Source organism: Pipistrellus hanaki (assembly GCF_964339955.1).
Source record: "Pipistrellus hanaki genome assembly, chromosome: 1".
Taxonomy (NCBI): domain Eukaryota; kingdom Metazoa; phylum Chordata; class Mammalia; order Chiroptera; family Vespertilionidae; genus Pipistrellus; species Pipistrellus hanaki.
The window spans coordinates 30,530,341-30,557,111 of record NC_140503.1 but is presented as its reverse complement, the minus strand read 5'-3'; the positions used below and the strand labels follow the sequence as shown (position 1 = coordinate 30,557,111).

General features: G+C 39.9%; 1 protein-coding gene across 1 annotated transcript in view; it reads left to right on the top strand.

Moving 5' to 3' along the window:
• Positions 1-20,962, top strand: part of SYT16 (synaptotagmin 16) — a 211,386-nt gene extending 190,424 nt beyond the window's left edge. Inside the window, exons 5-7 of the mRNA XM_084883158.1 lie at positions 1,083-1,523; positions 4,399-4,588; positions 20,079-20,962. Of these exons, the coding sequence (XP_084739284.1) occupies positions 1,083-1,523; positions 4,399-4,588; positions 20,079-20,392 (945 nt within the window). The 3' untranslated portion in view covers positions 20,393-20,962. The remainder of the gene's footprint in view (positions 1-1,082; positions 1,524-4,398; positions 4,589-20,078) is intronic.
• Positions 20,963-26,771: the final 5,809 nt, after the last annotated feature.

Below are 26,771 nucleotides of genomic sequence, written 5' to 3'. Positions count from 1 at the left end.
GGTTGACATGATTTATAGTCTGTTGGAGGGTGACTCATTACAGTAAATGCAGCTCAGCTCAGTTTTCTCAGTGAGGTCATCAGATCTGACTGGCTACAGGTGAATTGCTGTCTAGAGGTGATATTTCATAATGAGGGGAGCCTGTTTGAAAATAGGGAGCACCAGTCTACTAATGGGAATAGATATTTATGGAGTCTGTTCTGAGCCAGGTATTTTTTCACATCTGTTAAAACCTCACAACATCACTCTATCAAGTGGGCATCTTAATGCTCTCTTTCTCTTTTTTCTAAGAAGAGTACGGAAAGGATGGCCTATTTGGCCAGGATAAAAAAGCTAGTCAGTGATAGAATGATGATTTCCGCTTGACACCCGTATATACATTCCACCTAGGTGTTCTGTCTCCAAATCCAATGTTGCTACTCACTAAATGGCTACTGGGGATGTCACCCTAGACCTTTGCTACTCAAAATGTGCTTCAGGGACAACTGTGATATCCTCCTCATCTTCTGAAAAATGAATCTCAGGCCTCACCCCAGTCCTACTGAGTAAGATTCTCCAGATGATTCAAGAACACACATGCATTTGAGAAGCTCTGCCCTAAGCTTTTCTCCCACATAGATTTGAATATCAACTGAGAGATCACCTGTCCATGACCCACATTTTATTAGGATTCTTGTCTTAAGGAGGTCTTGGCCCATAGAGCACAGGTCCAGGCTCAACTATTTCTCCTGGGACTCAAGGTAAAGTTACCCCCTCGGCAGTTGTGTAGCTTCCTCGTTTTAGATTTTGCATTTCAGTTGATTTCAATGATAGTGGTCAGTTATGCTTTTTGAGAGGAAGATACTGCAGAACATAAAAGCTTTGCTCATTTGTCCCTGTGTGCCAGGCACTGTGCTCTCCAAAACATTTACAATATAATGGAGAGATAAACAAATAAATAGACCTTTCTAATATAGAGGGATCTGAGCTCACAGTGAAAAAAAAAAAGTGCCAGGTTCTGAAGGAGCAGAGGGGCATCGTCTCACCGAAATGCAATGGATGTTATCATTTCCATTCCTAATCTTTTCCTTTGTCTACAACAGGAGCAGGATGGGGCTGATTTTCAGCTGCCATCAGGGGTCCCAGAACCCATCTCAAAGTGTGGTGATCTGGATGTCATCTTTGAATATAGAGCTGCCAGCCAGAAACTCACAGTGACCATTGTGAGAGCACAGGGCCTTCCGGATAAGGACCGAAGTGGCATCAACTCCTGGCAAGTTCATGTTGTCCTGCTGCCCAGTAAGAAACAGAGGGGCAGGACGGGCATTCAGAGAGGGCCCAACCCTGTCTTCAAGGAGAAGGTCACCTTCGCCAAGCTGGAGCCCAGAGATGTGGCTGGCTGTGCTGTCCGCTTCCGCCTGTACGCTGCCCGCAAGATGACCCGTGAGAGAATGATGGGAGAGAAACTCTTCTATCTCAGCCACCTGCACCCAGAAGAGGAAATGAAAGTGACTTTGGTTTTGGAGCCAAGAAGTAACATCAGTGTGAGTAGGTTAAATGGTGTTGCCAGTGACGTGGTGTGTTTAAGGACGTGGAATGGTCAGCCCTTGATTTAGTACATTCAGCCTGTGAAATCCAACACTTTAATTTAATTTTCCATTTGGTTCTCCTCATCCTTATAAGCCACAATCTGCACTTTATGTTTCCCTGGGTTTTTCATGCCCATCTATTATCTGATAGATGTCCATTTTAGGAAATAAGAGCACAGTGTGTGTTGGGCATGGGAAAACCAGGAGAGGTGGCTAGGCCTTCTAGTTAGCTAATAAATGGCCCTACCACCCATAGTCGTGCTCCTCCCACAATATCTATTCTGATGCACTCAGAGATGGGACTCTCAAGGTGAGGTCCTTGACAAATGTGCCTCAGTAATCTGCAAACAGTAGCCTAAAACTCCAGCCACTTTGAAGACCTTCCATTTATATGACCAAACTCCTCCATGTGCCCCATCCTCTGCCTCCCCTGGGGTTTTGAGGAAAGAAAGTTCAGCTTGTATGTCTGCAAGATGGGCATCTCACTATTGCCATCGGTAATGTGTAGTGTGACTATTACCTTAAAAAAAAAAACCATATAAGAAGGTCAGGTAACTCTCTTGGGCCACTCAGTCATTCATTCAAAGATGTATACTGTTTTGAATGAATGTGCCTGTGAATGAATGAAACAGTGCCTGTTCTGTGTCAGGTGCTATGAAGGGGATTCAGGAAAGGACAAAACAGGTGGTGACTCCATCCTCCAGGAACTTACAATTTGTGGAGGAGGGCGACAGTAGGTAAACCAAAGCAGGAAGGACAGACCTTGACAGAGGCTGCTCTTTGTTCAAAAGAGTCAGAGAAAGTTTCTTTGAGGTGGTGATAAAATACAGAGTTCAAGAAATCAAGGGAAAAGCTGGTGACATGTGGAGGAAAAGGATGTCAGACAGAGAGAATGGCACATGCAGGTGTCGAGGTGGGAAGGCACTCATCATGTCTGAGGAAGAGGAAAGGAGTCAGAAAGGTTAGAGTGTAGCCATGGGAGATCTAGCCATTTATATTTTTAGTAGAGGTCTCAAAATTAATATCTCCAGACTCCACATCCTGATTTTTTTACCTCCCTAATTCTATTCCACCTACGGTCTTCCAATCTTGGCTAAAGACAATTTCTTCCTTTTAGTTGCTCAGATTAAAAAAAAAAAATCTTACAAGTCATTTGTGACTTCTCTCCTTTCTACCTGAAATCCTATTGGCTATGTCTTCAAAATATAACCAGAACCCGACTCTCTGCTGGAAGAAATGGCCTCCTACTTTCTCCCTGCTTCTGTCTCTGCCCTTCAGACTATACCAAACATGGGCTCAGAATGAGCCTTTTAAAGCATAAGCCAGATCACGTCGCATCTTCGCTTAAACCCCTATTTTTTCTTAAGCTCTGAGTAAAGTGTATCTGAAATCATGAAAAACAGAAGCCACGGAGGTCAGGTGTTCTGCCCTCACTATAGACCTCAGGTTTAGGTATGATCACACCTCTGATTCCTGTGGCAGGCCCTGTGCTGTGCTCTGGGAGCACAGAGTTGAGTGGGGAACATGAATCAGTATGAAAGAACTCCAAGGTCAAGAGTTTTACATTCTCCAGTTATTTGTTAAACATGATTATATGCTCTGTGGCCTGAGAGGTTTATAAGGATTGGAAATTTGCTGGGAGAGGCAAGCTACGCAGCCCACAGTAGATGTGTTTCTGTAGAAACAGAGGGGAGGGTGAATCCTCACCCGAAACTAAACAAATATTCCATTGTTGGGTTATCATCATCTAGTAGGTTCTTATCTAAGGTGCTTGTCAAAACCACCTGGCCCTCTAGTTTACAAATTGTGTTCCATGAAAGCAGGGGCTCTCGATGGCTGGATAAAAAGGATATCTTCCTACAGATATAAATAATAGTTAATTACTTTTATTGCATTTGTTCATTGGCGTTTCTGATAAGAAGTTTTAGGAAATGATATTAGATGTGGAGAAGAAAGGTTTGACCAAAGTCCCATGTACATAATTCTGGTGGAAGAACCGGTGGGCCCGGGAGGCTGGCCAGTTTCCCCTGCAGAGCTGATACCTACTCTCCCTTCCTGAATGAGAATCAACTTGCTGATCATTTCCCCTCTCCCCTTCTTGAAGTGTCTGGTGCTCAAAAATGGGTGCTTTGGAGAAGCATGCACATGAATAAACAGAAAGCAGGGGCTCTGCCCTGGGCCCACCTATTGCCTGCCAGGTCTCTGAGATATCAGTCCACGTGTCAGCTTCCTTATCAAAAAGTTGTAAAAGTGCTCATTTTCAATGTCATTTAGTTCTTAGGAGGAAAAAAAGGAGAGCATCAAGGCATATTCCTGACAACCTTAGGAGCAGAACTAGGGACCAAATGTCCTAGGCGGTGGTAGACATCCAGTGGTCATTTCTTTTCCCATTGAAGACAAAATGCCTTTTGAATTGCCCCATTCATCACGGATCTGCAGAGAACAGAGCGGATGGGTTCCACAGAAGCACTCGAGCACAAATCACACAGGAGGGAATTTTGGTCTATATTAAATATATTATTAGCTCGCTGTGTATCTTAGAGGGTTTGATTTACACTAGTAATAACATCTTGGTTTGTTTTTTTCTTTGGAGAGGAAGCATTGGATGGAGACAGCTCTTGAAACAAAGATGTCAGTTAATAATGCAGGGGATCTCATCCCGGGCCGGCTCCCCGGGCCTATTATCATTCCCACCGAGTGCGCCCTTCCTTCGTAATCTTTGGCAGCCATTGAGACTGGGCCACAATTTCACCAAACATAATATTGGCTCTCTGTAAGAAAGAGAAGTGCAGCATGCACCAATGGGTTCTTTGTTTTTCTTCCCCTCCAGAGTGGAGAGTCTCCGCTCAGCCCATCTGCCGTTTCTCACAGTGATAGTGCTTCATCCACGCAGTCGCTGTCTCATGGAGGGGCACCAGAGCTGTTGGTGGGGCTGTCCTACAACGCCACAACGGGGCGATTATCTGTGGAAATGATCAAAGGCAGCCATTTCCGAAACCTCGCTGTGAACAGAGCGCCTGGTAAGTGCATGCCTGTTCCCCCAGCTCTGTTCCTTCCAGAAGCAAATACAGGGCTGTGCGTGCTTTCATCTTCAGCCTTTAACTTTTACAGTAAAAGCGATCTTGGTATAGCTTAGAGAGTTTTTACAGAGCGATACCTCTGTGTTTTGTAATTGTCTTTCAATTTAATTAGATTGGAGGCTTCTTTGATTCCTAGACACCTCTTGACACGAAATAGGCTGATCTCTAAGTGTACATTGTTTAAGAGAAAAGAATGCATCTTTTCAGCATCATAATATATGTATGTGGGCAATTAAGTTTCCATGGCTGGATAAACAGGATATTTTCCTACAGATTCCAGGCCCTCAAATACCTCCAAAGAGGCAGGTCTACTTGCTTACCTACTAGCGTTGCTCTGATCTGTGCAGTTTGCTTGTCTTTTCTTAATCTTGGTATACTCATCTAGAGAAAAAAAATATATTAATGGTATTTTTCTCATGGAGTTTTTTTTTTGGTGCAAATAAAATGCTGTATTTACAGTGTTACACAGTGCCTACCACATAGTGAGCATTCTAGAAATGTTAGTGGTTATGGTGTTGATGGAGGAGGAAGATCTGGGGCAACACAGGCCTGACTCATCACTTGTGAGATCACCACTGGAAAAAAGACATACTCTAATAGCTGCAGTCCAGGGTTCAGGAAGTCAGAATAAGAAAACAGTTCCTGCCAACTACCTTTCAAAGCCCAAGAAGTTAGAGATTGAGCACTGGAATGATGCTGCTAAAAATTAGTGTACCTTTAGTGAAAAACAAAAAGCTTAAATGGGGGCAGGAAGATGATTTTTGCTTCTGTTCTGCCTTGTGGGTCTCATGTAAATTCATCTACTCAAAGGATCCAAATTTGTATCTAGAATGCTAGCTGCAAGAGAGTCTGAAAAAATGTTGTTGAATTTCCAGCCTTTCAAGTGTAAGAGGTAAATTAGAAGGGGTTAGAGTGGAGGGCAATTGAGACTGTCACCATCAGCAACAAAGTCTTCCTGATATAAGGATGAAATCAATAACTACATGATAGGCTGTGTGGGGTAATAAACTCCAGCCTCATGTCAGCATCGATGAAGAGCCAGCATAGCTGGTAGAAGAAGGTTGGTTCTATCAACCAAATCTGGGCTCTTACTCTTTATTTGGGGGAGGGGGAGAACTCTTATTCTTTTTAGCCTTTATCAGTGCTATATCCCATGAATCTTAATTTAATGGTATTTTGTTAGCCAGTCTGTATTAAAACTATTAGGAGCAAGCTCATAAGGAAAGCCCCTTACTCTGGACAACAGAATAGACAGCTGCATAAACCGTAGTCTGTGTTGACACTCAGAACCATGTGAGAGCTATTTAAAATATGTATTAGGTACTGTTTGCACAGGTATACTTTATTAGATAGAGCTTTGCTTTTTAAAATAGCTTTCGGTTGATGAAATGCTTTATCTTCAGAGCTTTTGCTGTTCTCTTTTCCTGTTCTTCTGGGGTTTGGTGAGATCTGAACAATTTTGGGGGAAGAAGTTGGTGGCAGTGCAGAGAATTAGGGGCAGGGGATCACACAGTGATGGCTCTTTCCAGTGGATTCTGGGAAACTTTATTTTGTATGCTGGGTGGTACCAGGAAATATAGGAGATGGGGAAGGACGCATAGTGGCTATGAAAACATCAACTGGAGGCCAACAAACTAATATGTAAATTCAGGCTCTACCACTTTCTAGTTGTGAGTTGCTAAAGTTTTCTGAATCTCAGTTTTCTCATCTGTAAAATGAGGTCATAATATATACTTTCTTGGTAAGACTATTGCATATAAAGCTGTGATGTTGAGGATGCTGTTAATATATTTTCATATATATATATATATATATATATATATATATATATATATATATATATATATATATATATAAAATATGCCAAGGGAATTTCTTACAACAAATGTTTACAACAAAATAGGAAAAGAAAATGCAAGTTCTAATTTAGAAATTGATTTGATTCCAGAAGTTGAAGTCAGTTTGGCATTGACAACATGATTTTTCTTAGACATAGCATTGCAATTTAACTTAAAATGTAATTGACATGCTGTGTCTTTGCAACCAAAGTAATAGAAGACAATGTTGCTGCGATGCTAGTAACTAAAAGAGAAACCCAAAAGGGAAGACAAACATTTTTTTGTTTGTTTGTTTGTTTATGTAGAATGCTGGTCCTTAAGGAAAATCCAGCATAATTAGGAGGGGTTGAGAAAGTAGAAGTTCCTTTGTGAAAGGGACCTCTTGGCACTTTCAAGGGCTTTAGTTGTTGACAGCATTGGTTCTTCATTATGTCTCACTTCATTACACCACTAGTGCTACTTTGGCAGTTGTCAGGCAAGCTTAGAATACATTTTTAGTTCCCATATGGAAGAGAGAGAAAGGACGAGGGAACATGAGTTTTATGAGGTAAATGAGCAGAGTTGGAAGAAACGGGAGGAGAGAGGATGCAAGTGGGGAAATGAGTGGGCCTGGGAGCAGAGGTGGTGGAGAGACCTTGACAAGTGCACTGGCATCCAAGGTGGAGGTGATGGGAGGGCAGGATGTGGGACCAAAAACCCTCATGAAAGAGTCTGCCATGAAGGAGGTGCCTGCCAGGGGAGAGACACATATAGGAACATGTACCTGCAACCGTCACAAATCTTGTGCTTGGGACCCTTGGCATTGGTGTAGTTATCTAGTCTGTAAAGAGGGGACATCAAACCTGTCCTATAGCGTGGCTATGATAATGTGAAGAATCGTTCTTAGGAAATCTGAAAGGAGAGTTGCTGAACCTGAGTACTGGGAGCTTTCCTTGTCTAGATTATTGAGGATTCTTAATCTTTCTGGAAACAAAGGCATGGATTTAGAGGTGAGAATTTTTTGTCTCAAAATATATCATGAAACAGAAGATAACTTTAAATTCAGAGCTTGATTCCGTCAGATGATTGTTCTGATATTTTAAACTTCTCTTTTTCTTCTTTTAAATATATTCTATTGATTTTTTACAGAGAGGAAGGGAGAGGGAGAGAGAGTTAGAAACATCGATGAGAGAGAATCATCGATCAGCTGCCTCTTGCACACCCTCTGCCGGGGATGTGCCTACAGCCTGTACATGCCCCTTGACCGGAATCGAACCTGGGACCTTTCAATCCTTAGGCCGACGCTCTATCCACTGCGCCAAACCGGTCTTGGCAAAAACTTGTCTTCTTAAGCAAGATTGAAGAGTTGGACAAATAGTAGATGTAGTTCCTTTCCTCTGTTAGGGTCTTAGGAGAAATGTAAGACCCATCCCCATTTAACTTTTGAGTTAAATCGTTGGGGAGAAGGCTTAGTGAGGGGTAGGTTTTACTCTGATGAGCAGGAGCTGGTGGAGGCATGCTTACAGTTGGAAGTCTCCACCCTCCACCACCTCCAGAATGGCTAAAACTAAAAAGGCCAATTCCACCAAGTGTGGAGAATACATTCTTGGTGGGAGTGGAAAATGAAACAACCACTTTGGGGAAATTCCTGTCAGTTTCTTATACAGGTCAAATGCTCTGAAAATACAGCAGTTCCATCTTAGGCATTTAACCATAAGTTAAAAAAAAAAGATCTGCACAAGAATGTTCCTAGCAGCTTTATTCGTAATGTCAAAAACGACAAAAAGTCTTCATGTCCTCATGAATGAATCAACAAATTAAGATGTATTGTATTGTGGAATGCTATTCAGCAATACAAAGGAATGAAATTAACGGAGGTATTTAACAGCATGGAGGAATCCCCCAAACATTCCATTTTTAGGAAGTTCTAAAATAGGCACAACTCATCTATAGTGAATTTAGAAAGTAGAAGAGTGGTTGCTTTAGGATTGGTATTGGTGGCAGGATGGACTGGACAGGAATAGGAGGAAATATTCTGGGGTGATGGACATGTTTTATATTTTAATAGAAGTTTGTGTTAAATGGATGTTTGCACCAGGCCTCTAGTTTCACTATATATACATATGTCAAATTATTATGTTTTACACCTGAAACTAACAATGTTATATGTCAGTTATATCTAAAAAAGATCAAGTGTGAAAAACAAATTTTTGAGACTTATAGAAGAAAATACAGGAGATTATTGAGTTTGGGTAGAATTTATTAATTTTGTTTAAAACTCATCAACTAAAAATGACATTGATAAATTTGATGCCATAAAATTTAAAACATTTATGCTGAAAAGTGTACTATAAACCGAACAAAAGGATAAAATACAAGTATGGAAAGGATACTGTTAGGAAATATAACAATGATTCTGTATCTAAAATTTATAAAAGCCAGCAATTCACTCCTTGATATATACTAGAAAAGGTCTCAAATATTGGTACAATGAAAAATATAGAAAAATGTTCCCTGAACTATTTTCAATTCTTGGTTATTTTAAACAATTAAATATCCATTCATTAAAAGTAAGGATAAGTGCATTATAGTTTATTAAACACTGTAGCTTATTAAAATAAATGAATCAGGTTTATATATCAATATAGATAATATATATATAGAACATGTATCATAGAAATGTACAGTGGAAACCTATATGATCCTACTAATCAATGTCACCCCAATAAATTTAACTTAACTATCTGCATTTCCAAGTTTAGCCTTTTCTCTAATCATCTGGTAGGTAGGTAGACAGATACGTAGATAGGTAGGTAGGAATATAGGTATATAGGTAGGTAGGTAGGTAGATAGATGATAGACAGATAATGTAGACTTAGATATAGATATAATATCTATCTATCTATCTATCTATCTATCTATCTATCTATCTATCATCTATCTACTATCTTTTTTGTGAAAGTGCTCATGTTATAAAGTATAAATTGCTGTATTGTTTTTTCAAATCAAAGGCACGATAGGGAAGATAAAAGAGGTTATTTGAAAATTACTGAAACTAGCTCATAGATCCAACTCAGAAACAATATATAAATGAGGTAGCAACATAAACTAATCTTAACTTTCATCCCATAACAATGTGCCAAGGAATCATTCCAGGCTCTTTCAAGGTAACATCTCATTTAGCACATGTGGTCAGTATTCCAAATATTGTTGTCATGATTGCTGTTAGGATGGTGCAGGATAGTCTATGAATCTGATGGCAAGGGATAGTCTCCACCCCTGTAGATGGTGGGTGGTCCAGGTGAAAAGCAGCTTATAGAGTCTGGGAGACATCTAAAATCCTGACGCGCATTTGCAAATGCTTTTGAAAAAGTCACCATTGAGAATTAGAAACATTTGATTATCTATTGAATTTGGCTTCATGGGAAGGCAATTCTCCAACAGTTTAGCAGCTCTGTTCTGTCCTTTTCCTGCGCCTGCCACACAATTATTGCATGGCCTTGACATATGATTTAACTTCCCTGAATTTCACTTTCTTCCCTATTAAATGAGGTCAAAAAGCTAATGTTACTGATACAAGTGCTATGTTTAAAAAATGTTATTCTCTCAAGCTCCCTCTTTGCCATGCCTCTGTCTCCAATGTGTAAGTGTGTATATATACACACAAGTAATGGTCCTTGTCAAACACTGTCATGAAGTCGACTTGCAGTTTAAACAAGTTCCCAAGCCTCTCAGCGTGTGCAGGATTGGCTCTGCGTGATAATTACCTCACAAATAATAATACTTACAGCAGCAGCATATTAACCTTGTTAGGCACTCACAATAGCAGAGACCAGAGGAAAGAAAAACAAAAGGCAAATCAGGCTGCCTCGTTTTATTGTGAAGGAGGGAGGCAGGGGGTGCATGCTATGTATGACTGGAGAGCTCGGAGACAAGAACTAAGCGAAGATGTGAGGCACCCACCTTCTTTAAAAACCCTGGTCCAGGTTTCAGTGAAATACAATGAGTATTTACTACTGGCCACTTTGTGCTCAGATAGGACCAATTCATAGGAGGATTTCCACGTGGCACTAACTTACTAAGAACATAAGTGGTCTTCCTTTACTTACATCAACTCATTTAATTCTCTCCACCATATCACTTTGAAAATCTGAAAAGCAACAGGAGAGAAAATACAGTTCCCATAGCACATGAATTCTATCTCAATAATGCTGTTTTAAAAAAAGATAAAATAACAATATAAAAAGGAAAAATAACAATAAAAAACTCAGTTACCTGCAGAAGAATAACAGTAAGTCGGAGGACAGACCTCTCCACAGCAATGATAGAAGCCAGAGGACATGGGGAGAATATCATTCTAGTCCTGAGAGAAAAACATTCTCAACGTAGAATTCTGTTCAAGTAAAGGCAAAAGAAGATATTTCCCACGGAGTTTGAAAAGTTTTATCATGAAAGAACTAACTGCCGGGACCGGTTTGGCTCAATGGATAGAGCGTCGGCTTGGGGACTGAAGGGTCCCGGGTTCGATTCCGGTCAAGGGCATGTACCTTGGTTGCGGGCATATCCCCAGTAGGGGGTGTGCAAGAGGCAGCTGGTCGATGACTCTCATCGATGTTTCTAACTCTCTATCTCTCTCCCTTCCTCTGTGTATAAAAATCAATAAAATATATATTTTTTTTTTTAAAAAGAAAGAACTAACTGATGTATTTCGGGAAGAGGGAAATTGAACATGGAAGAAGTGATGTGTAAGGAAGAGTAATGAACAAAAAATGGTAAACATGTAGATAAATACAAGCATATGTAGACTGCATAATAAAAAACAGCAACAGTAGGAAAAATGACCAACATTGGGAGTTCAACCATGAAGTGGAAATAATATTCTAGGCAGAAATAACATGAAGTATGGGAAGAGGAGAGGGAAATCAAAGAATTCTAAGGCCCTACTGTTTTTTAAGAGGTATTGATTAATTTGAGACATTAAATGAGGCATACATGTTAAAATTTTAACTTAACTTTCAAAGCAAGAGAGGGCATAAGTCAGAATAAAAATTTCAGTTAATACAACAAAAAGCAGAAAAGGATATTTAAAAGCAAAGGAAATTCAGGATAGATAGAAAGCACAAACCAACACAATAAAAATCAATCATCAATCAAAATGTATCAGTGGTCATAATAAATGTAAAGGAACTGCTATGTAAAAAATAGATATAACATTAGATTAATATTTCTCTTCTTCTCAATATCTTCCTGTCCCTTCTCTCCCCACCTCTCACATCCACTGCAGTTTATGTTGGGCCCACTCAGCATCCTAATGAGAGAGAAAAAAAAACAAACAAACTAGTAACCAACACATTAGACTTGTATCAGGAATGCAAGGAAAACTTAACATTAGGAAAATTTGCTGGTGTAGTTCACCATATTAACTGATTTATGAGAAAACATTATGTTTTTTTCAATAAGTGCAATTGAAGCTTTTGATAAAGTTCAGTATCCATTATTGAGAAGATAATTACTCTTAGCAGATGATTAATAAAAAGTGTATTAGTGTAGACTCAGCTGTGATGAAGCAACAAATATATCCGACCTACAGTCTCAGTGGCTTACGCAGCAAAGGTTGATTTCTCTCTTGCATCACTTTCCAAAGTGAATCACGTGTCTCTCCTCCAATCTGTGATGAGTGAAGGCTCTGTAATCAGGAGATAGTATGACATTCACATGTGAGCTCCATCATTGCCATGAAAGGAGGGGAGGCAACATGGGAGACTTCTTGCTTGGTGGGAGTGGTTGAGGATAGCCATGCCTGAGCATCTCTTCTCATATTCTGCTATTCAGAACTCAGCCACATGGTCCAGTCAACTCTAATCTGGTGAGAAGCCTACATCTTCATGTCGTATTTGACCTAAATCGCTAACCATGGTTCATCCCTTACTATTGGGAGGTCTAGGAGCAATCAGCCTTTCCAACCACAAAAGGGTCTGAATTCCTGCTTGCTCTCTTTTTCCTTTCCCTTCCCCTTGCATGCTAGTCAGTTCTTTCCCAGGCTTACCTCTCGCCTCTCGCCTCCCAGTGAAGCCAGTCGCACTGAATACTCACTTTTAACATTCTGTTTTTCAATCTGTCTCCTGGAGCAGCAATCTCATTAGGCATATGCTCTTCCCCCGAGTTCTAGCAGATGGCGGTTTTTATCATCATGTAACATGGATTATGGATCTCCACTGTTCTGGCCTCTGATATTATAATAGTTTCCTCATCACCTGGCACCAACTTCTAGGCCAGTGCCCATCCTTTTTTTTTTTCTTTTTTTTTTTTTTTCCCCCTCTCTTCTTTTTTATGGTCACATTCCAGTTCAGATTACTGATTACTACATCAGACTGATTTTGTCAGGAAAATGCTCTAGGTATTTCGAGTTGGATGTTGTTTATCACAGGGTTTAAATGTCAGCAGGGCTCTCTCCAGGAAGTCCAGAAGTTCAGGTATCACAGGAAAGAAGCCTTTCTGGTTTGAGATGTGAGCACACAAAAGAGGTGATTCTCACAAGGATGTTTGAACCCTTGTGGGCAAACCCTTGCTTTGCAGGCTTTTAATGCTGCACATGTGCCTGCATTTGCATCTACGGCTCACCTTTCTAGTCTCATAAGTGTGGCTTTCATTAGTGTGGTTGAGCTGGGGTCTCACAGGCCAGGGATTTAGGCAAATGTAGTTTTTATGGCTTTACCCCCCTTTGGTACAGGAAAGAGCTTAGAAAGGTGGAAATGGTATTGCATATCAACAACTAATATAAGGTACAGAAGGTAACTTGCTTATCTTCAATAGTGGGCATTTTAATAAAATATAGAGTACTTCCAAACAATGTATACACACTTCAACAGATGATAGCTCAATTTTGAAAATGAACTGTTTTTTAATAAACACTGCCTTTATAAAGATTCATGCAGAATGAGCCTTCCTTACCCAGCCTTTGTTCTGGCCCGGAGCTGCCTTTCTGCCTTCCCATGCTGCCCAGAGGCCCACAGTGGCTGGGGTGGTGTGAAATGCCTGCATGTATGCAAATTAACCTGCCATCTTTGTTGGGTTAATTTGCATACTCACTCCTGGTAGGCGTCATGAAGGTACGGTCAGTTTGCATCTTTCTCTTTTATTATATATGTTAATCCTCACCCTAGGATATTTTTCCCATTGCTTTTTAGAGAGAGTGGAAAGGAGGGAGGGAAGGGAAGAGATAGATAGATAAAGAGTGATTGGTTGCCTCCCACATTCACCCTGACCAGGGCTGGGGATCGAACCTGCAACCCAGGTACATGCCCTTGGCTAGGAATCAAACTTGGAACCCTTCAGTGTGGGGGCTGATACTCTAACCACTGAGCCCCTCCAGGGCCAGGCTCACTATCATTATTAATCCCCAAATCCCTTCAAAGTCAGGAAAAAATAAGGCTCCCACCAGTATCTCTTATTCAACATTAGGCTGGAGGCTGAAGGCAATGCAATAGAATAAGAAAAAATATCCGGTTATCTACATAAAAATACAAGAAAATCTATGAATTTAAACTAAGGTGTTTCTTATACAAAATCAATTGGTTTCTAATATATCAGGAACAATTAGAAAGTAGAGTTTTTAAACATCACTATTTACATCAGCAAGAAAATTTCTAAGCTATATATACATATAAATATATATATATATATATATAAATATAAATATATATATGACAACAATAAAATGAGTATGAAAATTATGGAAAAATTATAAAACTTACGAAAACACACAAAAGGAAACTAAATATGCAAGAGCCAGTTAAACCAAACAAAAACTTAGAATAACTTGGTTTTTAAAAAGATGATAGAGGGATTCTTTTTAGCAGATACCAAGACATATTATGAAATGATGATAATAAATATTATCAGACTTAGGGAAAGACACTCAAACTTAGAAACTTGATATCTGACAGACATATTACCATCCAGCAGGGAGATAATGTACTGTTCAATGAATAATGCTTCCCATATGGAAAAATAATTAGACCTCTATTCACACCACACACAAAGATCAATTTCAGGGGATTAAAAATTAAATGTGGTAAGTGAGAGAAAAACAAATAGGCTATGATTTCACTTACATGGGATATCTATTTTTTGTTGTTGTTAAAGATAGATACAGAGAACAGATTGGTGGTTTCCAGAGGTGGGAGATGTGAGGGATAAAATGGTCCAAAGGTACAAAGTCTTAGTTATAAGATAAATAAGTCCTGGGGATATAATGTACAGCATGGTAACTGTAGTTAACATACTGTATTGTATGTTTGAAAGCTGCTAAGAGAGTAGATCTTAAAAGTTCTCACCATAAGAAAAAGAATTTATAACTATATGTGATCATGGATAATTAAACTTATCCATGGGTAATAACCCTATATAATTAAAGATTAATATGCAAATCGATCAAATGGTGAAATGACCAGTCACTATGATGCACACTGACCACCAGGGCAGACGTTCAATGCAGGATCTGCTCCCTCATGGTCAGTGCGCTCCCACAGCGGGAGTGCTGGTCATCCAGAAGCTGGGCTCATGTCTGGCAAGCACAGCAGCAGTGGCAGGAGCACTAAGGATGTTTGACTGGTGGCTTAGGCCTGCTCCCTGCAGGGACTGGGCGCAACCTCTCAGTCAGACATCCCCTGGGGGCTCTCAGACTGTGAGAGGATACAGGCCGGGCTGAGGGACACCCTCCTCCCCCAAGTACACACATTTTGTGCACCGGGCCTCTAGTCTATATATATAAAAGCCTAAGTGACCAGATGACTAAATGACTGAACAACCGGTTCACCAGTTGCTGTGATGCGTACTGACCACCAAAGGGCAGACACTCAATGCGGGAAATGCCTCCTGGTGGTCAGTGTGCTCCCTCAGCCAACCTTCTAACTCCTGAGGTCCCTCCCCCCACCAGACAAGTCCCCCTATTGACCTCAATCAGGGCAGGGGATTGGCCAGCCAACCTCCCGTGGTCCCTCACCCTGGCCGGCCAATCTCCTTCAGTCCCTCCTCCCAGCCAGCCAACCTCCTGCCATCCCTCCCCCTGGTTGCCCCCCATCATGCCCCCTGGTTGGTCCTGATCGCTGTCTAGGCCGAGGGACCCCACCTGTGCATGAATTCATGCACTGGGCCTCTAGTTTCACTATATATACATATGTCAAATTATTATGTTTTACACCTGAAACTAACAATGTTATATGTCAGTTATATCTAAAAAAAGATTAAGTGTGAAAAACAAATTTTTAAGACTTAGAGAAGAAAATGCAGGAGACTATTGAATTTGGGTAGAATTTATTAATTTTGTTTAAAAAACATCAACTAAAAATGACAACATTGATAAATTTGATGCCATAAAATTTAAAACATTATGCTGAAAAGTGTACTATAAACAGAACAAAAGGGTAAACTACAAGTACGGAAAGGATACTATTAGGAAATATAACAATGATTCTTTATCTAAAATTTATAAAAGATAGTAATTCACTCCTTGATATATACTAGAAAGGGTCTCAAATATTGGTACAATGAAAAATATAGGAAAATGTTCCCTGAACTATTTTCAATTCTTGGTTATTTTAAACAATTAAATATCCATTCATTAAAAGTAAGGATAAATGCATTATAGTTTATTAAACACTGTAGCTTATTAAAATAAATATCAATATAGATAATATAAAAATTTAATATCAAATGAAAAAAGTAAGTTTTGGGAAGACATAACCTAAATTTTAAATATTTTTAATGTGCAAAATACTGTTAAATATATTTTGGATATCTTTACTTATATTATGAAAATCCCAACATTCATCTACTTAAAGGGTGAAAATCTAAAGACATACATGAAGGTCCTGCCAGGTAGCTCAGTTGGTTTGAGTGTCATTCTGATATGCCAAGGTTGTGGGTTCTATCCTAGATCAGGCTGCTAAAAAAAGAAACCAATGAATGTATAAATAAGTGGAATAACAAATCAATGTTTCCCTCTGCCTCTCCCTTCTTCCCTCCCTCCCTCCCTCTCTCCACCTCCTCTCTCTCTCTAAAATCAATAACTGCTTTCTAGTTATGAAAAGGCCACCTCCTACCAAACTGCCATCCCCGGAGCTGAATTGTAAGTGACAAGAAGGGGAAATAATAATCTCATAAACAATCCAGTCTGCAGACACCTGATGGAAGGGGGGAAACAGTGCTGATCATTCTGGCTCAAAGGGGAACCTTGATCAGCAGGAATGATGTGCTTGCTTTTCACCAACTTGACTAGTATCAGGACATTCTGCTGTGTAGAAGTGTGGGGAGCAGGGCTTGGGTCTTTTGAGGTTCAGTTACTTATTCTGATGAGGACCAGTCTAAAATGATAGAGAAGGGCCCACTGACGTAAATATACAACTAAACTGAGCTCTTTTTTAATTCTTTGAAATTGATTATTATATTTTTTACAAAACAACCACAAACAATATTTTATCTTCTGGCGATGAGGTATAAAGTCTCTCAGTGTCTCCAGTAACTCAAAACTATGATCAAAACACAGAATGGGTCATGATTCCTGATAGTGCTGGATGCTATTCTGCCAACTCAGTTCTCCAACTGCTTTGCCTGCACTTGTGCTATGTGTGCCAGAAAAAAAGTGTAACAGTGCAGTAGTCCTCCTCATCTCCGCTTTTGCTTCCCATGGTTTCGTAACTAGAAAGCAGTCTTGCGACAGGATAAAGCTGGAAATTGCTCTCTTTGTGAAATAAGCAGGTCCTTGCTTGCAGGTTAACTCGGTTCCCCCTGGCAGCAGAATTCCCAGTGCAGTTGGGTGACTGGAATGAACCTTTCCTTATGGAATCATGTAGCCCTACAGAGGCAGCAATGATACTTCACTCCCACATTGTTGGTTTTCTGATAGCTTTTCTGTAAAGCAGTTTGAAGAGTGGAGAGCCTGAGCCTGAGACAGAGAAGTGTTTTCCCACCTCAAGTGTAATTTCACACCTTGTGTTTCTCAGTGGATAAGTGCACAAAACAACACATCAAACCAGGATAGGAAAAAAATCAATATAGAAAGAGCACTGCACGTTGTAATGTGTTTCCCATCCTATAATGCTCTCCAATAGGTAGATTACAAAAACCTGGGTTCACGCTTGTAAAAAGTTTGACTTGTTTTAGGTGGGAAAGGGAGCAGTAAACAGCTTTCAGTCTGTACAGAATGTACAGAAAAATAGAATTTGGAAAACACCTTAACATTTGTCTTTTTTTTTTTTTAATAGAGCATACATAAGTTAGGGGTAAAAGTTGTAGTTAAGAAAAAAGTCAAGAAATTGATAAATGATTTTACTAAAAATGTAATTAAAAATACATATTTTTATTTATTTCAGAGAGGAATAGCGAGGGAGAGAGAGAGAGAGAGAGAGAGAAACATCAATAATGAAAGAGAATCATTGATTGGCTGCCTCCTGCACACCACCCCCCTACTGGGGATTGAGCCCACAACCCAGGCATGTGCCCTTGACTGGAATCAAACCTGGGACTTTTCAGTCCACAGACAGACACTCTATCCACTGAGCCAAACTGGCTAGGGCTAAAAATATAATTGTTTTAGGAATGATGTTCTTTGTAATGATCCTTTCAAGAATTTTAGCAAAAGTAGTAGACTATATCAGTGATTTGGATATTTTCTTTCCTTTCTATAAATGACTAAATATATTATGCTAGTTACCATTTTACAGCATACCAGTGCAAGGATGATCAAATAAGTTGCATTTTGTAAGTTTGGAAAAACTTGAGACCAAAAGAACAAAGAAGGTTGAGCGTCCTGGCCAGTCATGAACATTCATTATAAAATACTTAATACTTATTGAATGTGTGCTACATGTTAGACCCTGGGCCAGGCATTGGATACAATGATAAACAAGGCAATTCTTCTTTTGACCATTGGGGAACTGGTAGTCTAGTCTTGCAGACAAGGAAACAAGCAATGAAATACTGGGTGATAAGTGAGAGAAGCTAAATTATGATTTTAATTTTTTTCTTCCAATTACAGTTAACAGTCAATATTATTTTGTGTTAGTTTCAGGTGAATAGTACAGTGGTTAGACAATCATATGCTTTACAAAGTGTTCCCCACGATATTTCCAGTACCCACCTGGCAGCACACATGGTTATTACGATATCATTGACTATGTTTTCTATGCTGTGCTTTACATCCCTGCTTTGTGACTACCAATCTGTGCTTCTCAATCCCTTCACCTTTTCACCTCTCCTCTTCCCCTCTGACAACCATCAGTCTGTTCTCTGTATCTATGTGTGTAAAACTTGATTTTGATGAGATCCACTGGCAGGTTATCTGAACTAGGCCTAGAGGGGAGGGAGAGTGGTCAGGAAATTTGGGTAAAATAATGTCTAAACCAAACTAGTGATTAGAAGTCATGTGAAGGTGGGTGTCACTTGGGATATCAGGACATGTATAATTTGTGTCAAAGTAAAAGGGAAAGAGAGCAGGTGGGTTTCGAGGGATGAAGGTAGTTCAGAATGGTTGGATTACAATTTGCAAATTGTAATAAAGTTTTTATTGCATATCTTTATTTAATAAATAAGCATGGCCCAAGTATTTAGTCTATTCAAAGAAATTTAATTTTATCCTAAGACGAGTGGGAAGTATAGACAAGTTCATTTTTGCTTTTTAGTGAAAGTGACATGACCAGATAGGCATTTTACATATATTGCCTTGTCCAGTGACTGGTGTTTGTTGAGCAAGCATGCAGGTGAGAGATGCTGATGACCTGAGCTTATGGTGTACACTGAGAGTTCATTGGTATTAGGGATACAAATAAGTGGGTTGATTGGGAACTATTTAAGAGGTAGAATCAACAATACTGGGTGATTCACTGGTTGCACCAGGGTGAGGAAGCCAGTCTTGTCAATAAATGTAGCCCCCATTACTGATTTGGCTCATTGAGGGGATGATGTTATGAGAGATGGGGGAACAGTGGAGCAGTGAGTGTTTGAGTTGGGAACCTGATGAGTGTGAGGTGTGTCTGGAATGTCCATGAAGAGAAATGCAGTATTCTGTTGGATCTTGAGCTCAGGAGAGACATGTAGGCTAGAGGAATAGGTTTAGCAGTTGTCATTGAAGTCAGAGTTGGTAGTTGCCATTAAGTAGATGAGACGGTCCAAAGAATACGTACACCATGAGAAAAGAAGGGACTCCTTAACTCAGGCACAAAATAGTATTGTGACAATGGGAAGAAAAACACATGTATAGAGCAAACTCTGCACATTTATCTTGTCCATAAATAAAATGGGAATGAAAAACTCAATGCATGTCCATAAGCACCATTGCATGTATGGCTGTGTGTGTATAGAGTAGGGCTCCTAATGAACATTGGCAAGGTGCCCGATGGTGGGCTACATGAAACACCATGCTTTCCAGGTAACAATCCCTTTCCTTAATCGCTCATGTAAACTATGTTAGTCCCAGGGCAAGTACCAGGCCTAACGATGCTGATCAGTATGTGAAAAGGAAAATTTGCTGCCCATGTAAATACTACAACTATCGATAGAACAGCAAAACTGAAAGGGCTGATGTTTTCTCCTTTCCCTTTTTTTCCCCCTCTTAGATACATATGGAAAGCTCTTTCTCCTCAATTCGGTGGGTCAAGAGATGTCCCGCTGCAAGACATCCATTCGACGTGGCCAGCCCAATCCTGTCTATAAAGAGACCTTTGTTTTCCAGGTGGCCCTCTTTCAGCTCTCTGATGTCACCTTGATGATCTCCGTTTATAACAGGCGCACTATGAAGCGTAAAGAGATGATTGGCTGGATTGCTCTGGGCCAAAACAGTAGTGGAGAGGAGGAGCAAGACCATTGGGAGGAAATGAAGGAGACCAAAGGCCAGCAGGTCTGCAGGTGGCACACCCTGCTCGAATCCTAGGTTTGCCCCTTGGTGAGCCTAGTTGTTGACCTCTAACACCAACTCAGTGTATGCTGGCAGGCTCTTAAAGACAGACTTTCAAATAGCAATTGGATTCCACTAACCACTAGGACATTCTGTGTGTGGGGGTGGGGGTGCAGTGGAGGGTGGCAATCTTTGGTTTTCTCAAGGTTTGAATTGGATTTAAGTATTGTGATTTTTTTTTTTTTTTTAAATTCTACATATTCCGTCAACTGTGTGGGGAATGTTACCATAGTTGCAATCAGTGATGATGAGTTAATTTATGTTAATAGGTTATTGAGGTGGTTCAGGCTGTGGAAGGAAGCTTCTTCTGCTCCCTTTTCTGTTTGCTTGAAGAGTAACCTCAGATTGCAAGGGTTTGTAACCACTTACGCGTATAAATCAGAATTGTCTTAATATGGTGCAAAAAACCCTCCAAAATACAGAAACGAGTCAGACACTCACAGAAGAATGTAACTGTCACCCATAATCTCCTCTTTCACATTTTTCTCTTTATCAAAAGCCCCCTCATTTGTTTACCTAAAAATAAATGTCTTAAACTTGCACTTATGAAAGAAATTTGTATTAATTAAATACCTGTTTTTTATTGAATACATTGTGATTTCCTATGAGGTTTGGTTAGCTAAATCATTTTGAAGCTAAAAAAAAAAAAAAAAGTTCAAAAACGACTGTTGAAAGACAACTTGTCTCCTTTGAATATATTTCAAACTTATAACTTCTAAGGTTTTTATGCTCTTTTTCTCACCCAACAAATTCTTACAGAACAAGAAGAAAACCAAAACTACCTATTTAAGTCACAGATTTATTGATTTTTCGGAACTTAGTGTTTTCCTTTTACATTATGCTTTTTTTTCTATATGCAACGATATATCCACTCATATATTTTGAATGTACACCTGCATGTGAACTATACTTCTTATGCAACATTTTCCATCAGTAGAGCATAGTAAATTGTAAACAACGGTTCTTTAATAGTGTCGATCCGACGGAATGTGTTAAAATACTGGTGAGTGGAGAAATATTTTCAGCTTGTGTGGAATGACGCTAAATCTTTCTTGGAGCACTTGATGTGCCTATAATTGTCATATTTCCTGGCATTTGCGGCAACATATAATAGTCACTGCCTGCCTCCGGGCACGTGCTGTTTGGAACAGTGATGTTGTGTGGTGATGAGCATGAAATTTTACTTCCAACTGATTTTTACATATCTGTGCAGTGCATGTTGATTTCATTTTTCTTAGATTGGAGCCCTGAATTCCAATTACTTTAAATCGGCTGTAATAGAAAAAAGGGAAGGGATGTGTGTACATGTCACACTGCGCCCATGTGCAGCTCTCCCGAGCAATTGCCCAGGCACTTATTTTTAGCTTTTGTGTTTCGCTGTTGACTGTGCTGTCTGTGGGAAGAGCGATAGCTAGTGATGGATGTATACAGTTAAAAACACATAACTCCTCCTCAGCTCTGCATTTGGACAGATTGTAAACGTAGGCTGTAACACTTGAAGAACATATTTATTCCTTACAGACTGTGATAGTTATGCTGACAGGACCAGATTAGGGCAGAGGATCACCCTACCGTGCTTTCCCATTCCAACGTTGGAAAGAATGAATGCTTTCATACAGAACAATCAGAATAAGCAAAATAAATGAATATCTTCACTTCCTTTCAGGTCACGGGAGTTTCATGTGTCATGCCTTTCAGTTACTAGGTAATAAAACCATGCCCCTCTGGGTTTTTACCCTCCTCTTCCTTTGGAAGACCTCAAAGTGCTTTTCCAACATCATATCCATTAACTGCTGAGTGGTCTTTGCAGTGTGGCTGTGTCATCGAGCAGAACTGAGTGCAATTGATTAAGTAGCAGCACAAAGAATTGGCTTTTCACATCCCTTACTCTCTTTATGTGCTTGTGTTTAAAGGGAAGTAGAGCAGCCTTGTTATGCCTGCTTTTATGCAGTCACATAAAAGCAGCATTCACTTTATAATTTACATTTGAAAAAATATGCATATATTGTACAGACAGTCCTGGACCTCCTCCTCCCCTCTCCCCCTCATATTTTCCTGCCCTGTGTTTCGCTGCATCTGTCAGCTCATGGTGCCCAGTAATTACCTCCACTTCCTTGTCTGCTGCCTGGACCCACCCCTTTGTAAGGTTTTCTGCTGGTGTGGTGAAGGTATCTTTGTGTGTGTGATCTGCTTTCCAATGCTCTGCCTAGGACATACAGTTGCAAGAATGTGCAACATCTGAAAGGAAGATATGCCTGAAAAGCACTTTTTATGCTTATAATTTTACAATATTGGTGCAACTCACCGTGTGGGATGTATGCATGCCTTTAATACGAAGCAGCATCCATCCTAAAGCTGATGTACACATATAAAATGCTAATGACAGAACACACGAAAATCTGAGGCTGGATTGTTTGGTTGTGTTTTTTTTTTTTTTTTTGTTTTTTTGTTTTTTTTTACATTGATTTGAAATTCTGGTTTACTAAGATCTTCCGATTTTGTGCACTTAAACTCCCTGGGTTTCTTGGCAGTCTAGACATGATGTATTTAACATGTTTTTCACTCGAGCTTTTGCATCTACATTTGCTTTTCAAAGGAGTTAGGAAAGATAATTAGTTGGTTCTGAAGTAAAAAAGCTGCTCTTCCCTATTTTGTCTAGCTCATAATTAATATCTCACAGGGATACTGCAACTGAGGAAGCACCGGCATTTGTTGCATGAGTTGTTCTTGCCATGATTTTTCCTGAAGAGGTGCTTTGTAAATAAGATTGTTGACAGAGACTCATGCACTGGGTTTATGGGAATTGGCCCTCTAGGGTGTCTTGTTGCAGGGCATGAGTTCATACTGAATTGTGAAGTGCTGGTTTTGCCCATCATGGTGGCTACTCTTGTGCTCCCTGCTACCCTGTGATTACTGTTGGGTTTGTAAATGGGCCATTCACCAGGCAGCTGAGCACCTGCTCTCTCACTGCTGCCTCCTTCACTGGGTCCCAGTGTGATGCTCAGTTGTTTGGGACCCTGTGTTTGCTGATGTTGCATAACTGTGAGGGAGGTCTTGCCTCCCTAACAGGAGTACTTGTAATGCCGTTAGATGTATTACACTCAGCATTCTCCCTGCACAAAGTTTGAGAAAGAATCCTCACCACAATTTCAAGGGGGAAAGTAGGTTTATGGTGCTGCCCTGTCACTCGTTCACTCTGCTCCTCCTTCAAAGACAATAATTGGCCTCAAGTGTTGGGTTCCTCCATAGTGCTAGGTGCATTAGGCAGCTTGCACAATATTTTACAACTTGTTGACACCTCTTGGGCAGTAACCATGCTGTACATTCTGGCTGCATTAGACGGTCTTATCTGAGAATCAAAACTCTTTTCTTTTCAAGGAAAGCATTATTTAAGCTCAAATTACTATCATGTTACATGAAAAAGCTTCTATGATAGCCAGTGAATTGAAGTTTTGAAAAAGACATTAAAGAAACAACCGCACAGTCTGGCATATAGTAAGCATTCCATATTTCCCCTTTACAGTCATGCTTTAAAAAGAAAACAAAAGTATTTAAGATTTGTTTCTATTTCTAGTGAAAGTAATGGTACCATTAGAGGAAAACTAAAAATGTTCAGATACTTTTAAAAGGATAGGCTCATGGAGCTAGTCTGAATTTGTAAAGAAAGCAAGTCCTATTGGGGCAACCTTAGAAGCGATAGCCTGGGTATGGAGGACTTGAGCTTTAATAAAACCCCTATGAGGTATAATAACAAAATCTTTGTGTGTTTTTTGCCCCCATCCCTAGGTCTCAAGGAGATGCAAAATTTTTGTGCTTGTATGCACATCTTAATAAATCACACGTAAGTCCTCTCCTTGTCCCCAGCTCTTCTCTATTATTTGTACATGGACAGAGCACCTTGTCACCATCAAAAGAGTTTGTGAAGAGGGCTAATTTGCATACATATTTCAACTTGGATCTGAAAAGCTAAGATAAGTGGTGTGGCACTATACTGACACCCTTCTCAAAAACAGAAAACACCCACTTATTTTTTTTGGCTGATATTATACATCCATACTATACCCTTATAGGCAAACATTTTAAATGATATAATAATGCAACTATCAAAACTTACTTACCTGGTTGAACTGGAAAATTCTATTCAGGACCAATTATTTATCACTGTTTCCCTTAAGAGATTTAATGAAATTAATTTTATTAGAGTTGATACTAACTTCTTTTTGAAACGTTTTTACAAGAGACTGATTGATAGAACAGAAAGTGTGTTTAGTTGTGATCAAGTGTTCAAACTTGAGTAAAGAGGCAAGTTTCCTGAGGACTTAGTAAAAGGCGAAAGATTTATGCGGTCTGAAGAGAAACCAGAGCATGCTCCTGAGGACTTAGAAAAAGCTTTGTGGACCTTTGATCTAAGTCAGTGGTGAATGATGAATCTCCTCAAGGTTAGTGTAACCGGGTGCCATGAGCTTGTCATGGTATACTTGTGAGATGGGAACGTGTAAGGCTATATTCCCAATATTGCCAAATTGCCAACATGCTGGTTCAAGTTCCGGGCTTCCTAGTTCAGGTGAAATATGAAGAAGGGGTTTTAGTTGGGAATAAGTCAGCATGTAGGGAAGTTAAAGGGATTGGTGGGGAGTTGAGAAGGCTGTAGAGTGATTTCTAGTGAAAGCTATCTAGGACGTAAGGAGGTCTTACCACGAGGACAATGCACTCCTTCTCTTCTTGACCAACTGAACAGAGTCAGAGATTCCACTTGAATCAAGGTTGAAAAAGTTCAAATAAGATATGAGAATTACAGGAAGGTTGTTTTGAATTAACAAAAAATGTATTCTTGGATTTCCTTGTGTCTAGCACCATGCTCTTTGGGATAGCTCAGAACTTAACATCTTTTTTTTGGCTATGATAACACATGGAAACATTAGTCATCATAATAACACTCCTCACAGTGCTTGCCAACGTGTAATTGTTCAATTAGTCTAATCATGGGCCATAAAAAGTAGACTTCCCTACTATGGGTTATTAGAAAGAGATAAAATATATTGACTGTATTTATTGGAGAAAACATCTAGGAATCCTGAGACTTGTAGTAATCCTTGGTCATGTTGGAAGGGGAATCAACAAGATCACAGACTCATCATCTTTGGAAGTTTTTAAAAATAGAAACATCTGCCGAAACCGGTTTGGCTCAGTGGTAGAGCGTTGGTCTGCAGACTGAAAGGTCCCAGGTTCGATTCCGGTCAAGGGCATGTACCTTGGTTGCGGGCACATCCCCGGTAGGGGTTGTGCAAGAGGCAGTTGGTCAATGTTATTCTCTCATCGACGTTTCTAGCTCTCTATCTCTCTCCCTTCCTCTCTGTAAAAAAAATCAATAAAATATATTTAAAAAAAAATAGAAACATCTGCATGAGCTGAGGGTTCTGTCTACAGGAGAACGGAGGGCCTTCATAAAGTTCCTTATAAGTCTAACATTTTGTTATGTAACCTCCAAGCAGGATAAATAATAAAAACACTGGGCCCGTCCTCTGCCCCTTTGGACATGTTTCCACATTGATTTTTCTCTGTATCATACAAAATTTTCTCTGGGCAGCTGCTGTCCAGGCTTTGGTTAAGAGCCCGGGGATGTCTGCAGGCTTCACGTGAGTTCCCTCTCTCATGGGGCTTTGACTGTTTGTGTTTCCCTTGAGTTACAAAGCAATGTCCTAGACACACAGACAAGGATCAGCTATATTGGTGGCCACTGTGGAATCTGTGAAACAGCCGAGGCTTCACAGAACAGACGCAGAGGCAGGCATGGAGGCCTGCGGACCTCCCAGAATAAAACCGCCAGCAGAATGTTTCTCCCGACCCTCTGTTGCTCACTTATGCTGTTTATTTCATGTCAGTGCTACCAATTCCATTTTAAAAATATTTTTAAATTTATTTCAGGGAGGAAGGAAGAAGAAAGAGTTAGGAACATCAATGATGAGAGAGAATCATTGATCAGTTGCCTCCTGCATTCCCTGATTGGGGATTGAGCTCGCAACCCGGGCCTGTGCCTTGACCTCCTAGTTTATAGGTTGATGCTCAACCACTGAGCCACACCAGCCAGGCAACCAATTCCATTTTGAGGATGTGAAGAAGCTGCCTTCCTATTAGTATCACCATATTGATGCATTATTTTTGTTTACTTCAATTTCCCCTTAAAGTATCTACTTGCTATTTTTTAAAAATTATTTTAGTTTATGTGAAACATAATCAAAGAATATTTATTAAGTATTATTATACCACAGACTCTGGGCTAGGGGCTGGAGAATAGCAGATGTGTAAAATAGTTTGAGTTCAGCAATCATTTTTGTTTCTAAATATTCCTTTTCCC